Source organism: Anabrus simplex, chromosome 1, assembly GCF_040414725.1.
Source record: "Anabrus simplex isolate iqAnaSimp1 chromosome 1, ASM4041472v1, whole genome shotgun sequence".
NCBI lineage: Eukaryota > Metazoa > Arthropoda > Insecta > Orthoptera > Tettigoniidae > Anabrus > Anabrus simplex.
The window spans coordinates 689,467,619-689,482,607 of NC_090265.1; the positions used below are offsets into that span (position 1 = coordinate 689,467,619).

The window sequence follows — 14,989 nt, forward strand, 5'->3', positions numbered from 1 at the left end:
GACCAAATTACAATGAAAGATTAAGAAATGAACGGATTTCACATTCATTTTGGGTGCTTTCGTATCTAATGTGCTTTATTTTATTAGATGAGAGAATTAAAAACTACTTGTGGTCGATTGTCGTTTGGCTTGGCGTTATTAGATTTTTCGAAGAGTTTGGCTAGCCTAATCAAAGTCGCTGACCTGAAAGAAGTTTTCACGGGAAACTGACGAAGATTCCCCTGTAAAACTGAATATAAAGTATCGAGATTTTGAACTCGCATACCGGTAATTAATGCGGTTTCGTGGTCTAACATGCCCGCCTCTCATCCAGAGGCCCGGGTTCGATTGCGACCAGGTCAGACAATTTTACCTGGATATAAGTCTGGTTCCAGGTCCACTCAGCCTACGTGATTACCTTTAATTGTGGAGCTATCTAATGGTAAGATGGCGACCCCGATCTACAGAGCCAGGAATACCGGCCGAGAGGATTCGTCGCACTGACCATGCGCACCTCGTAATCTGGAGTCCTTCGGGCTGAGCAGCGGCCGCTTGGCAGGCAAAGTTCCACTGGGGCTGTAGTTTGGTTTGGTTTAGGAGTTTTGTAAGATTATAATTATACATATTTCATTTTTGTGATGTTTAGCCAAATTTTTGATGGTTTTCATTCATTCCCGGATTTTCCGTTTTCCCGTATTGTACGTTTTATTTTCATGGTCCCTCGAAAAACGGAGAATCGAGGTTTCACTGTATTAAGTTAATTGTCATTAATTTGAGTATTAAAGTTAAAATATTACACTTGCAAAAAATTATCGCTTTGTTGTGAAATACGGACTTACCAGTACACAATTTATTCCTAATCTTCTGTGTCACTATCGCAGGTTTCGGTATCTGATGAGCCGTCCTCGCCGCTGTTAATACCAGTATCAGATTCTTCGTCTCTCTGCCACACCGCGTCAATTTTGGATCCGTCTAGTGCATTCGAAATCCCAGTACTTTTGAAGCTCTTGGAGACTAGTTCAGGTGGTATAAGATCCCAACTCTTCATCACCCAAGAGCATAACAAGTCCAAGGGTGGATGCCTGATATTTCCAGCGGGTGTCAATTGCTGATCGCCGCTCATCATCAACTCGTACCTACCGATAAGCCATGTGTTGTACATATACCAGTATTATTTATTTATACGTTGTGCAACATCTCGCAAATGTGACTGTGTTGCCAAATTGCCCATAAACCATACACGTATTTAAATTGTGCATTCATGTGCAACTTACATTGCAGGTCCATTTACCTTTTAACCAGATTGGTGAACAAAATTTGGACGTGCGGCGATTATGCGATTAAATGTTTAAAGTCCGATTTTTGTATTGAAAATAAAGGATGCGAAGATTAAGCGGTGGTGACGATTATGCCAGAAAATACGGTATGTTTTTTTTTTGTTTATATTTTTCTCGTTCAAATTAGTTATTCAATAGAATTGTATTTAGAGATACATTATATATAATTACGTATATTTATTTGTATCATAAATGATTTTTTCAAAGTAGATATTGTGAGAGAAAGTGCAAAAATGTTTTTCTCTTCCTAAAAATAAACGCTATGGACAACTATAAATCAACAATAAAACGTTCTTGACTCTTTATATCACTCTAAACCAGTTGTTTCTTCTATGTAGTCGATATGTAGAAAATTTCATGCCGGTATTTGCTATACACCGGTAGATATACGCGAATTTTAAAATACATGTATTTCCACTGAAAACGTCTTGGCACTTTACTGTAGTAGAGTGGAGGTGGAGCTCTGGCTTCTTCCAACTGATGGTGAGCAGCCGACCAGATCGGCTCCTAGCTCCAAGAGGGCTAAACTGTACCAGGGGAACACCTTCCACAGCTATTTAAACTGCGTGCCTCCTCTAAGGCCATCTAGGCCAATGGACATGAACTTGTAAACTTCCAAAGAATTTTATCTTCTACTGTTAGATAGCTATACTACCAATTTGCAACTACTTGATAAAGTAAAGTTTATTTTAGGAGTTGGTAAACCCATTTCTTAGGATTTTTATTAAATGTACTGAAGTTGTCAATACTTCAGCTGGTTCCTCCTCCTCGATTGAAATCATCCTATCAGCAAAGTGTTCTGGAAGCTTATGATTCAGTTGACAGGGAAGTGCTATTCAATATATTAGTGGAATTTGGAATTGACGCCAAAACAACAGCAATTATTAAGCAGACTTTAACTGGGACACATTCGAAAGTTAAGTTCATGGGAGAGAACTCAAAGCAGTTCTAAATTAAAACAGAGTCAGGCAGGGTGATGGATTGTCACCAATTCTTTTCAACTGTGTGTTGGGGAAGATTATCCGGGAGTGGGAAAAAGAACTGGACAGAAAAGGATTACTTAACCAAGTATACATTGGAGGGTCAAAAAGTGGTGTCATGATTAATTGCCTTGCCTTTGCTGATGACGTTGCGCTGCTATCTAGGAATACTGACACAGCAATAGAACAGCTGAATGTACTAAAACTACAAGCAGAAAAAGCAGGACTACAGATTTCTTTCGAAAAAACTAAATATATAACAAACATCAAAACAGCCCCTTGGTACCTGAAGACAGAACACGGTAAAATAGAAAGAGTTGATAGCTTTAAGTATTTGGGTGAAATAGTGCAATTGAAAACAAATGAAAGAGAAGCAAACAACACCAGACGGGAGAAAATGGCTGCGGCTTTTCGTAGGACATATCCTATATACAAGAAGAAAACCATCTCCAGACGAGCTAAACTAAGGCACTACAATACAGTGATTAAAACGGAATGTCTGTATTCTAGTGAATGCCTCCAAATGACAGGAAAAGCGGGACTGAGAGAAGCTGAGAAATTTGAAAGAAAGAGCCTTCGCAAAATAATGGGTCCAAAGATTGTGGATGGACAGTATAGGCTGCGAGGAAGGGAAGAACTTTACCGAGACAATGAAAGGCTAACTGAGTCCATGAGAAAACGGAGACTTAAATTCTATGGGCATTTATTTAGAATGGATGAGAAGAGACTAACGAAAAGGATTTTCACAATACTAGACAGCAGACCTAAAGTGTCGGACAAATGGTTCAGGGAGGTAAGAAAGGATCTCAGACAGGTGGGACTAAATTCGGAAGACATCTCAAACCGAACAAAGTTTAGGCCAGTGATCGACAGATTTCAGGGATTCCATGACGAACCAAAACTTAACCGTGGGTGGATGGATGAAAGAAGACAGGCTGCCAGAGAGAGGATGCTGAAGTTCTGGGCTGTGAGGAAGGCTTCCAGAAACATGTAATTGTTATCTAACGTGGTCTCTAATGGCCATAAACGAATATATATATATACAGGGTGAAGCGTAATTCGCGCACTCGGGCGTCGCAGTGCGACTCCTCACATCCCAGCAATAAAAAAATGTCTCTTACAAAATTTCGTCTTGCGAGTATATTCGGCAGAAAAACGACGTTGAAGAATAGCAATCTGGCAACACTGTAACCACATGTAGGGTAACTACCTCTGTCAGAAGATGTTGGCCGTACTGTACAGTTGGTGCAGTGGATAGAGTTTTGGGTTAGCATGCAGGAGGTCGAGTGGTCGATCCTGGGTTAAGGCGTATGTTTTTTATTTCGTAAATGTAGTCCAGGTGGTATGGTATCTGGCATCTTAATCATCAACAGCGATTGCAATGGGCCCTCTAGAAACCATTTGCACTTACATACCACGATCCTAGAAATGGACGAACAATCGTTTTCATTGGTCAGCTTGAAAGGCGCCCTTTCCACGTCGTGGGCGTGAATTTATTCGCACCACTTTATCTACTAGATGTGAAACCTGTTTGTTTCAGCTATCTATTTCTTATTAGTCTAACCAGGTACGGTATTTGTTGTTTCAGCGTTACAAAATGTTGTAAATGTAGGATACATGTGACCTCAGAAACGGTGTCTTACTGTATTACAGTATGTAATGTCAGATGGAAATTAGCAAATAAAAAATGTGCCTCAACCCAGGATCGAACCATCGACCTCCTGTATGCCAACCAAAAGCTCTACCCACTGCAACATCCATCTGTCTACCGAATGTACTCGCAAGACGAAAATTTGTAAGAGACATTTTTTTATTGCTGGCATGTGAGGAGTCGCGCTGCGACGCCCGAGTGCGCGAATTACGCTTCATCTTGTATATATTAGAACAGATAAACAAACTGGACCCTCACATAAAATTCACAATGGAGACTGAAAGAGACCACACTTTAAATTATCCAGATATATCAGTCACCAGGCATGAAGATTGCCTAACTTATAAAATATACAGGAAACCTACACAAACTTCAAACACAATGAAACAAGATTCCACTCATCCCAACGCCCATAAAAAAGCAGGCTACTATAGCATGATATACAGAGCCTTTAATATACCTTATCCCATGAAGACCTTAAAAAAGAACTAAACTTAATCCATGAAATAGCTAAACAAAATGGATACAACAAAGATTCGATAAAGAAAATCATCCAAAACATAAAACATCAGCCGAAATCTAAATCAATCAAAGAAAACAAATCAAAGAAAGACTTTGTGCTTTTTACTTTTTACAATGGCAATATCCACCCCATAACTAACATCTTTAAAAGATGTAATTTAAGAATAGCCTTTAAAACTTCATCCTGAACAATACTAAATCGGTTAACGAAAACAGCAAGTACAACCACTCAAGAGTATACCGAAAGAAATGTAACAATTGTGAGGCCAGTTACATTGGGCATACTGGCAGGAGCTTTTTCATCCGGTTAGACCTGGGATTTTAACGCAAATGCCTATTTCGTCCTTACGAAATAACATGATTTTTATTAAATATGTTGACGTTTCATGATAAATCCCTTACATTAATAGAGTTTTATAGTGCCCTAAAATGCCTATTTGGACCTTTAGAGCCTATTTTACTATTTTAGTGCCTAAAATGCCTATTTTCTACATTTAAAATAAAATTCAACTTCTGTAATTTTTACAATCACACACAGGACATCCCTAGAACGAGCAGAACAGCAGAGGGTGGGTTTTTCACAGAAATGTGTTCTTCCCAGACAACTGTCATCAAAGGAATGCTGAGTGAAGGGTGGAGGTGGAGGATTAGCTCAGAAGAACAACGAGCAGGTAGTAAAGGACGTACTGTGTCGAGTGACGGGGTGAGGGGGAGGACTATCTGGGAAGAACAAGGAGCGGGTAGTAAGAAGGGACATACTGTGTCAAGTCACCAGTGAAGGAACATTTGTTTAAGTGAATATAGTTCATCATGCCTAAAACAAAATCATCTAAGAGTGCTCTTATACAACAATGGCTTGTACAATTTCCAGGGATGACTTTTGATGGCAAGATTATTTTCTGCCAGTACTGCAATAAACGGGTATGTGCATATATCTTAAATTTCATATTAATCTAAAACTAAGGTTTTGATATTGGGTCTTCTAATTAATTGTAGAGACGTAGCCCATGCGACCTGGGTTCGATTTCTAGTATCGGCAGTAATTTAGAAATCTGTGAGCTCTGGAACGGTGTTGACCCAGCATCGTGAGGACAACTGAGAAGCTACAGTGAGCAGGTTCACAGAGGCAAGGCAATACGGCTGAGGGATGTATCGTGCTGACCACACGCCACCCAATATCTGCAGGCCATGAGCTGGGCAGCAATCGTTATTGAAAGCCAAGGCCCTTCGGGGACTGTAGTGTTCTTGTTCTTAATGAACTTTAGAGTAATAATGGCTTAATTTAAATAGTTCAAAATTACACATTTTATTCAATAGCTCACCTTTTCTATTCATCATCTTAGTTTCTAATTGACATCACTTGATTGTGTTTTAGATTTCACATGAGAAAAAATGCCACCTTCAGCAGCATGCAGATACTGTCAGTCACAAAGCGAAAGCAGCCATGAAAAGTAACATTAGACAGACTCTGCTCACACAAACTATATCTCCTACAACCCATAATGGTTTCTATGCTGATATGTGTAGAGCCCTAGTTGCAGCAAATATCCCCTGGAATGCTGTGCATAATCCTGTTTTCAGATATTTTTTACAGAAATACACCAAGCAGCACATCCCATCAGCATCTACATTAAAGAAAGCTACTTAGATATTTGTTAAAATGGGGTCATTTTGTCAATCAGGGAGGATATTGGGGAGTCTTGCATATGGTTGTGTGTGCACGAAACCACCGACTCTATGGGCAGGTACATTGCTAACCTTATAGTAGGAAAACTGAAACCCAATCAGGCATCTACCGCTCACCTTCTTTGCTCTAAACAGCTTGAGAAAGTCAATAGTCAAAGCATTGCATACTTCATCAACAAGAGGATGCAACTGTTGTATCCTGAGAGTGTTGATGATTATGAAGTCCTTCTCCTTGTCTCCGATGCTGCTTCCTACACGATTGCCACTGCACCTCTGCTGAAAACTTTCTATCCTTCTTTAATTCATGTTAACTGCATGGCCCATGCCTTTCATAGACTCGCAGAAACAGTTAGGGCCGAGTTTCCTTCAGTAAATACTCTTATTTCAACAATGAAGAAAGTGTTCTGTAAGGCTCCATCAAGAATAGCCATGTTTCGAGAGAAACTCCCCTCCATTTCCCTTCCACCACAGCCAATCATCACCCGTTGGGGTTCCTGGATGGAGCTGCCCTGTATTATGCAGAACATCTTGAGGAAATCATGACTGCGATAGGCAATTTGCCTTTAACGGACAATTCTGCATGTGTGTCGTCTGTCAAAGAGCTGTTAAATGATTGTTCCAGTGTTCAGAGAGACATTGCGTATATTCAGGCAAATTTTTCATTTCTTCCAGTCATTACAAAAATGGAGGAAAAAGGAAACAGTCTCAAACAGCAATTTTCTCTATTTGAGGAAGCTGAGAATAACATACAATGTGCTAGGGGAAAGGTAGGGGATAAAATAAGAGACAAGTGGTCTAGTGTACTGCAGAAGAACCCAGGTTATTCAGTGCTGAAAAGGGTACACCAGGTAATGGATGGGGAAAAGGAAGACCTACCAAGTGAAATTGAATTGAAAAATGTAGGTAAATTTCCCTACGCCCCTCTAACATCTGTGAGTATGGAGCGCTCTTTTTCTGATTTCAAAATGATTTTAACAGACAAAAGACACCGCCTTACTGTGGAAAATTTGCAGAAGATTATTGTTATGTACTGTAAAGCAAACTACGAATGAAAGTACTGTAGGAATGTTCCTCACAAATAATAAACACATACTCCATTCGCATTTACACCGTTACTGAATGCCTACAGTGCTGTAAATGTGTACAGTGATTTTAGTATTAAGGTTTTAGATCAGTACTGATAATGATATATCATATAATCCATAACTTTTTTGACACATAACTTTTTATATTGTTTTTTATAAATGTCTTTTTTATTCTGTCCTAATTTTGTTAAAGTAAAAGAGTATCACTTTACAGTTTAAGTGTATATTGTAATATTTTAAAGTCTATTTCCTGCCTATCCACACATTTTAAAAACATTTAAGTGCCTATTTTCTCTTTTAAAAGCCTATTTACTTGTTTTAAAAGCCTATGTTAGGCACCTAAAACTAATATTTTTAGAGCCTAAAATCCCAGGTCTAGGTATAACGAACACGTAAATGCTATAAAACAATCATTTTTCATCTATAGGACAACACATAGAAGATAATTAACATAAATTTTCTAATATCGAAAAAGATATGGAAATTCTAAGCATAAATTCTAAGGGCCCTTTGCCCAATATATTGGAGGAATTTTACATTAATATGGATCAATATGTCCGACTCGTTGGCTGAATGGTCAGCGTACTGGCCTTTGGTTCAGAGGGTCCCGGGTTCGATTCCCGGCCGGGTCGGGGATTTTAACTTTAATTGGTTAATTCCAGTGGCTCAGGGGCTGGGTGTTTATGCTGTCCCAAACATCCCTGCAACTCGCACACCACACATAACACTATCCTCCACCACAATAACACGCAGTTACCTACACATGGCAGATGCCGCCCACCCTCATCGGAGGGTCAGCCTTACAAGGGCTGCACCCGGCTAGAAATAGCCACACGAAATTATTATGGATCAATATGCCAACCCAAATTTTCATCTTAACGAAATAACAGAAAAAAACAAACATCCTTTTTAATGCTACCATCCCCCCCTTTAAAAACATTTATTTAAAGAGAGTCAATAAACAGAAACAAGAACACACAACCAAGTCTCCGCAGGACACACCCCCTCCTACCCCAGCCCTTACCCAAGCCCCCGTCGTACTTGAAGCAGTGGGCGGGGCACTCCCGGCAATCACACAAATGACAGGCCGAAGACAGCAAGTAAGTAAGTTAACACGCATATGCAACATTTTATAACATGTTCCATAGACATTCTCTAACAGCAAAACTCTTTTCTTTCTTCTACTTAGATAATACGACACACTCCAACAGATTGCAGTGAACCTTCACACTTTAGATAATGGGACATCCAACCCAGACAACTTAACCCTGAGCAAACCACAAGAAGATTTTAAATTTATTCGCTCAAAACACGCGACTCACATTTGTTTCATTGTACAAGTACTTCAAGACATATGATACTTCATTACTAAACTTCCTACTGATGCAAGTTTTACAAAACACAGTACCTTTTAACTTAGTAATAAGATATTTTTAAAACTTAATATAAGAGTATCAACACATTAACACTGTAATCAAATGAATATGTGACTGAACATCAAGAGCAGTGACATTATAACGAACTGGTGAACAATTTTAGACTTTTCAATTTCTCTTCCAAACATATTTTAATATTACAACGCATCATTGTAATTTAAAATTAGTCATTTAGAAGTAGTGTTTTAATGTTATATGTTATTTTTAATAAGACCAAGGTTCTTCAGCAGCTGAAGAAGACCCACACATAGGGTCAAAACCGGTACTGCAATGTCAAAATATTTTACGTAGCTTATAACAAATGGAAAGTCCAATCTTTATACTTGTGATCATTGGAATCATCAGTATGGAAAATGAAGTTAATAGATTATAAATGTGTAGGTAGAGTCAGTCCAAACAAAAACTGCTCATCAGGTACGCCATGAGACATCCAGTGTCAACAGAAAATGTCATTTAGGTTCTCACAGCAAACTAAATTTTCTTCAATGTAATTTTCATGTGCCCAATTGATAGAGCAGCCTCAAATTAGTCTGGTGAGATATTCCGTTCAAGGATATTGACGGTGACAGTACAAGCTCCCTGGTCGTGCCGTGCTGTCTCCACGCTACTGTCATACAGCAGCCTCACACAGCCGCTACTGGAAATACTAACTATTCGTCTTGTAAATGAATAATTCAGTAATATGTGTTTCCAAACCCAGATGTTATAACTTACTTTTGTTCCCCCCATTCATGTCTGAAGTTTTGCCCAAGGTTTCTTTTTGCACCTATATACTTTTACTCTTCCAAGAACTTGCCAGCTTCCATGTCAGGCATTTCATCTCCCACTTTCTTTATGTTTTACTTCAGTTCCCAGTAAGTTATCCAATCATTCAATAACATTATTATCATCGCCCGACCCTTATCTGAATGGTCAGTGTTGAGGCCTTCGGTTCAGAGGGTCCCAGGTTCGATTCCCGACTGGGTCAGGGATTTTTTTTTTTTGCTAGTTGCTTTATGTCACGCTGACACAGATAGGTCTTATGGCGACGATGGGACAGGAAAGGGCTAGGAGTGGGAAGGAAGCGGCCGTGGCCTTAATTAAGGTACAGCCCCAGCATTTGCCTGGTGTGAAAAATGGGAAACCACGGGAAACCATTTTCAGGGCTGCCGACAGTGGGGTTCGAACCTACTATCTCCCGAATACTGGGGAATTTTTAATCGTGTATGATTAATTCTTCTAGCTTGGGGATAGGGTGTTTGTGTTTGTCCAAACATTTTCCTCTTCATATTCACATAACACAACACACCACACTACCAACCACTACAAAAAAACGGGTAATAATGATTATATCCCTGTATATAGTGTTGGTGTCAGGAAGGGTATCCAGCCATAAAATGGGGCCAAATCCACATGGCCCACACAGTTCACGCCCGCGACTCCACAGGTGCAGGACAAGCCGTAAAAGATAAAGATTTATTATTATTATTATTATTCTTGTTGTTGTTGTTGTTATTATTATTATTATTATTATTATTATTATTATTATTATTATTATTATTATTATTATTATTATTATTATTATTATTAAGCAAAATGGCAAAAAGTTACATACTCAAGTTTGAAATTCGACTTACGTTTAATATACTTTGTTACCAGTTGACACATTGTGGAGTCCGATCCATCGTGTACACAACATATGAGGTAACAGACAGCCAAATTTTGCTGGATACATTTTGGTCCAACTGGACTTCTATTCTGGAGAAGTAACTCAAGTTCTTGCTTCTGCTGCAGCTTAAGTTTCTTAGCCAATGGTGTTGAAGGAGTGTCTGCCAGAGTGTATGGGAACCCAGGCAAGATGTAGCGCTGTAAGTCTTGCTCACATTGAGACCTGAACCAAGGAGTCTACAACAAAGAAATACATATATTACAACTAATTAAATTCATTTTCAGGTTCCATATTGGCCATAATGATCAGAGGAAATATCTATTTGTTCTCCTGTTCAATACATTGATAAATTTAATTATCTTATAAGATTATTTTATGCCGGGTTGAGAGGCTCAGACAGTTAAGGCATTGGGCTTCTCACCCCAACTTGGCAGGTTTGATCCGGGCTTAGTCCAGCGGTATTTGAAAGTGCTCAAATACGTCAGCCTTGTGTAGGTAGATTTACTGGCACATAAAAGAACTCCTATGGGACAAAAAATCCGGCACCTCGGGTCTCCGAGAACCGCTAAAGTAGTTAGTAGGACATAAAGCAAATAACATTATTATATTATTTTACATGGATACTGGTACATGTTTCAGCTCTTTTGAGCCTTATGTAAAATTAACATCTGAAAAACAGTACATGAATAAGTAAATGCTGAATACATTTAAAAAGAATGTTATACAAACATGATGTTGTCAGGTAAGTAACTATTAAAATTAGTGTTGAAAAACACTTGACTTAACAAACAATTAAAATCTTAAGTGAGAAGTTGACATAATTTAAATTTATAGTGCTGTGCTATTATTATGTTGTTTGGCTGATGGTCCACATGGGTTTGAAATTTTTCTGCCAACATTTTTTCTAAACATATTTACACATCTTGAGAACAAAGTCGATGTACAATGGGTCTGTGATATGAGAAGAAATGTACATATGGAAAGAGATTGATGTCGATATTACGAGCAGAAGTTAAATACAGTGAAACTTCCTTTAATGGACACTTCTGAATAGTGGACAGTATTCAAATCCCTGGTAGAAAAACCCAGATTCTAATGGGAAAATAACTTCTCGACACCAGACATTCCTAAAAACAGACACAGACACTAGTTAACAGACTCTAAATATGAAAATAACAGCTCTAAAAGAGTGCGAACACTGGTTACAAAATGCAAAACAAGCTTTGCTTCTTACACGAAGGTGATGCAAATGAATTTCGAATGAACTTGAAAATGCACAGAAAGAAAGTAACTAGCAGTGTCAGTGTCAAGCAGACCAAAACTGACCAATTCCTGAAGTTAGATTAGCATTTTTTATGCACATTATTTATTGTACATATTTGAACTGATGCAGAAAGCCTAGTATTATAGTGAAACTTCCCTGTTTTTGTACGTTATGAACATTTAAAATAAATGAGTGTAATTACAGTAAGTGGCTGACAGCTTGCCCTCCCATTCCTGATTTGACAATGTAAAAGAAAGCCACACGAGTAGAAGTGGAGTACTGTGACGAAGCTGATGGATTCATATCCAGAAACATTGACACATAATATTTTTTGGACTTCCAAAAATTTGAATGTTTCTTAATAACGGGCACTTCTCAAAAACGGACACATTTTTTGTCCCCGAAGGTGTCCGTTATCGGGAAGTTTTAAGGGTGATCACTGATCAGAATCCATATCCAAGAGTTCAAAAATATTTTCCTGCACTAAGGCGGTAGATGTGCTCAGCTGGGGCTCCAGTATCGCCTTAAATTTAAGATGCTCGGCGTTCATGAATTCTGACAAGCTGATCTATCCTCTCGAGCAAGTGTTCAACCATTTTGAAGCTATTTGTTGTTGATATTTTGCAATATTTTGTGAAAGTTTTTTTTTTTCATATTTCTTTGCCGCACAATATTCTCATAAGTTCCCCATTTGATTTGTTTTTGGCACATATGTATAAAAACCACAGAGAAAAATCAAACGATACCTTACACGATAACATGCCGGAGTCCAGAGCTACGCTAACTATTAACTGTTGATAAACTTAACCATAATAGGTATTTGATTTGATCCTGTACTGACTTGTCTAAAGCTATTAAAAACTATTTAAAATACCGTAGTAAGTGTTTGGTCCAGCTTGTCAATACACTTTATAACTGAAAATGATTTATTCATACATGTTTCAGGAACACAGTACATTCCCTTCATCAGCGAAGTCCAATCAAGTTAATAAACCGTGACTTTAATACCTTAAGATTGCGGTGCTGTTGAATTATCCGACGATGTCATACCGAGGTCAGTCTCTAATTGTTAGGTACACTGGTCCTTTGTATTCACAGTAAGAAACAAACACTGTCACTGAATCTGTTATCAAAAAATTATTTTACTTTTAACACTTTCATGATTTTGTAACACTTGGAAACGAAAGTATTATAGATGTATTCTATGTATATAAAAAAAGATTAACCTATTTTCAAGCTTTCATTCTTTGCCCGAGATGAGAAAGAAATTAAGTATCAGACAAAAAATTTAATAAACATTAGAACACTTTAGGCCTTTTCAATTGTGAAAATACCAGCGTTTCATCCCAGTGTGGCATTGGGCTCGTCAATTGAACTGCTACACTTAGGCCTCAAGAGCGTGAATGTTTGCAACATTTGTAATCAATGAAATTAAATTACGGTTTCCTTCTGGAAACTTCATTTTTGATAGGAAAGAAATTTTACTAACAAAAAAGACAGTTTTATACATAGACATAAATATGATTAAAAGCCTAAATAAAGTGCATTTCACCAGGCAGTCAGGAGCGCGCAGCTGTGAGCTTGCATCCGGAATATAGTGGGTTTGAATCCCAATGTCGGCAGCCCTGAAAATGGTTTTCCGTGGTTTTCCATTTTCACACCAGGCAAATGCTTGGGCTGTACCTTAATTAAGGCCATGGCCGCTTCCTTCCTATTCCTAGTCCTTCCCTGTCCATCGTCGCCATAAGACCTATCTGAGTCAGTGTGACGTAAAACAAATAGCAACAACAAAGTGCATTTCACTAGGATGTGATTTATTAGCAAAGATAAAAACGTTAACAGAGGTGTTTGACACTTGGAATTATAGATTAAAATAGAAAATATGTTAGACTGAGGAGCTGTTTGCAAGAACCCAAGAAGAAACGAACTGCTTAGGCAAAGTTAAAAGAAGAATTAATTGGAACAGAAATACTAGCATTTGTTAAGAACAATCAAAACCTCAGTGGAGGAAGAAATATACAATATAAGACACAAATTTCAGTGACAAACAACATAAAATATATGAAGAACACCTGTATATATATATATTTCTTTTGGTTGGTGGTTGTTAACTTATATGTCTTGCCATTTGCACACCTGAAAAGAACCAAGGAATCTCTAACAAGTCCTTCAAACTTTGGTCGAACAGCACTCCACTGTGATTCTGAAGAACGAGAAATTTCTACAAGTGTAAGACAAGAAGTAAGTTTCTCTGATTTTTTTTTTTAGGTGAATAGGTGAAGACAACGCAAGATAAAGAATACTGCTGTATTTCAGCATCACTCCTGTACTTTTCAGTACAATCACCAAATATGTTAACAAAAAACAGATCAGATGTAAGACTTTTTAGACGTTTGCTCTATTAACCAGCGTTTCGTCTTAGGTCTGACACTAGACTCATCAGAGTGGGATGTGTCAGACCCTACCCATTGACGCTGGGGAGTATGCAGGTGAACTTATCAGAAGCCCTATATAAGAGGCAATCGGGCAATAATTCCATTGTGGAGTTTTATCTCCCGTATGCAGTTATCAGACTGTGCCTCTTATATAGGGCTTCTGATAAGTTCATCTGTATACACCCCAGCGTCAGTGGGTAGGGTCTGACACATCCCACTCTGATGAGTCTAGTGTCAGACCTAAGACGAAACGCTGGTTATTAGAGCAAACGCCTGAAAAGCCTTACATCTGATCTGTTTTTTGACATGCTCTATTGGTGGAAAAATATCTAATTCCCTCCTTGGGAACTTAGAATTTCCATTCCAAATATGTTAACAAGCAAGCCATTCTTTTCAGTGTCGATAAATTGTAAGTTTTCCAGTGTGTTGAAGGTATGTTACAGTGTTCTAAGTGTTATAATTCATATTTTAACAGGCTGAAAACCTTAATTATATTAACAATCACCAAAGATATCAAAGCATTTGCTGTAGCATACAATGAGCGACTCCTTTCCTTGATGATAGAAAGTGGAGTCCTGATTGTTGAGTAAGCTCTACCTGATTTAGTGTCATGCGCCTGTTCTCGCGTCTCATTTCATCAATTACATCAACAAAAGCATCTAAAATTTAAATTTCGTGTGGCTATTTCTAGCCGAGTGCAGCCCTTGTAAGGCAGACCCTCCGATGAGGGTGGGCGGCATCTGCCATGTGTAGGTAACTGCGTGTTATTGTGGTGGAGGATAGCGTTATGTGTGGTGTGTGAGTTGCAGGGATGTTGGGGAGAGCACAGACACCCAGCCCCCGAGCACTGGAATTAACCAATGAAGGTTAAAATCCCCGACCCGGCCGGGAATCGAACCCGGGACCCTCTGAACCGAAGTCCAGTACGCTGACCATTCAGCCAACGGGTCGGACACAAAAGCATCT

The 14,989-nt window shown here is 38.6% G+C and overlaps 1 protein-coding gene across 2 annotated transcripts in view; it reads right to left on the reverse strand.

Annotated features, from left to right (window-relative positions):
• LOC136857340 (testis-expressed protein 10 homolog) overlaps nucleotides 1–14,989 on the reverse strand; it is a 165,194-nt gene that overhangs the window by 75,385 nt on the left and 74,820 nt on the right. For both annotated transcript variants that reach the window (XM_068225147.1, XM_067135947.2), the window contains one exon: nucleotides 10,293–10,560. In XM_068225147.1, the coding sequence (XP_068081248.1) occupies nucleotides 10,293–10,560 (268 nt within the window). The remainder of the gene's footprint in view (nucleotides 1–10,292; nucleotides 10,561–14,989) is intronic.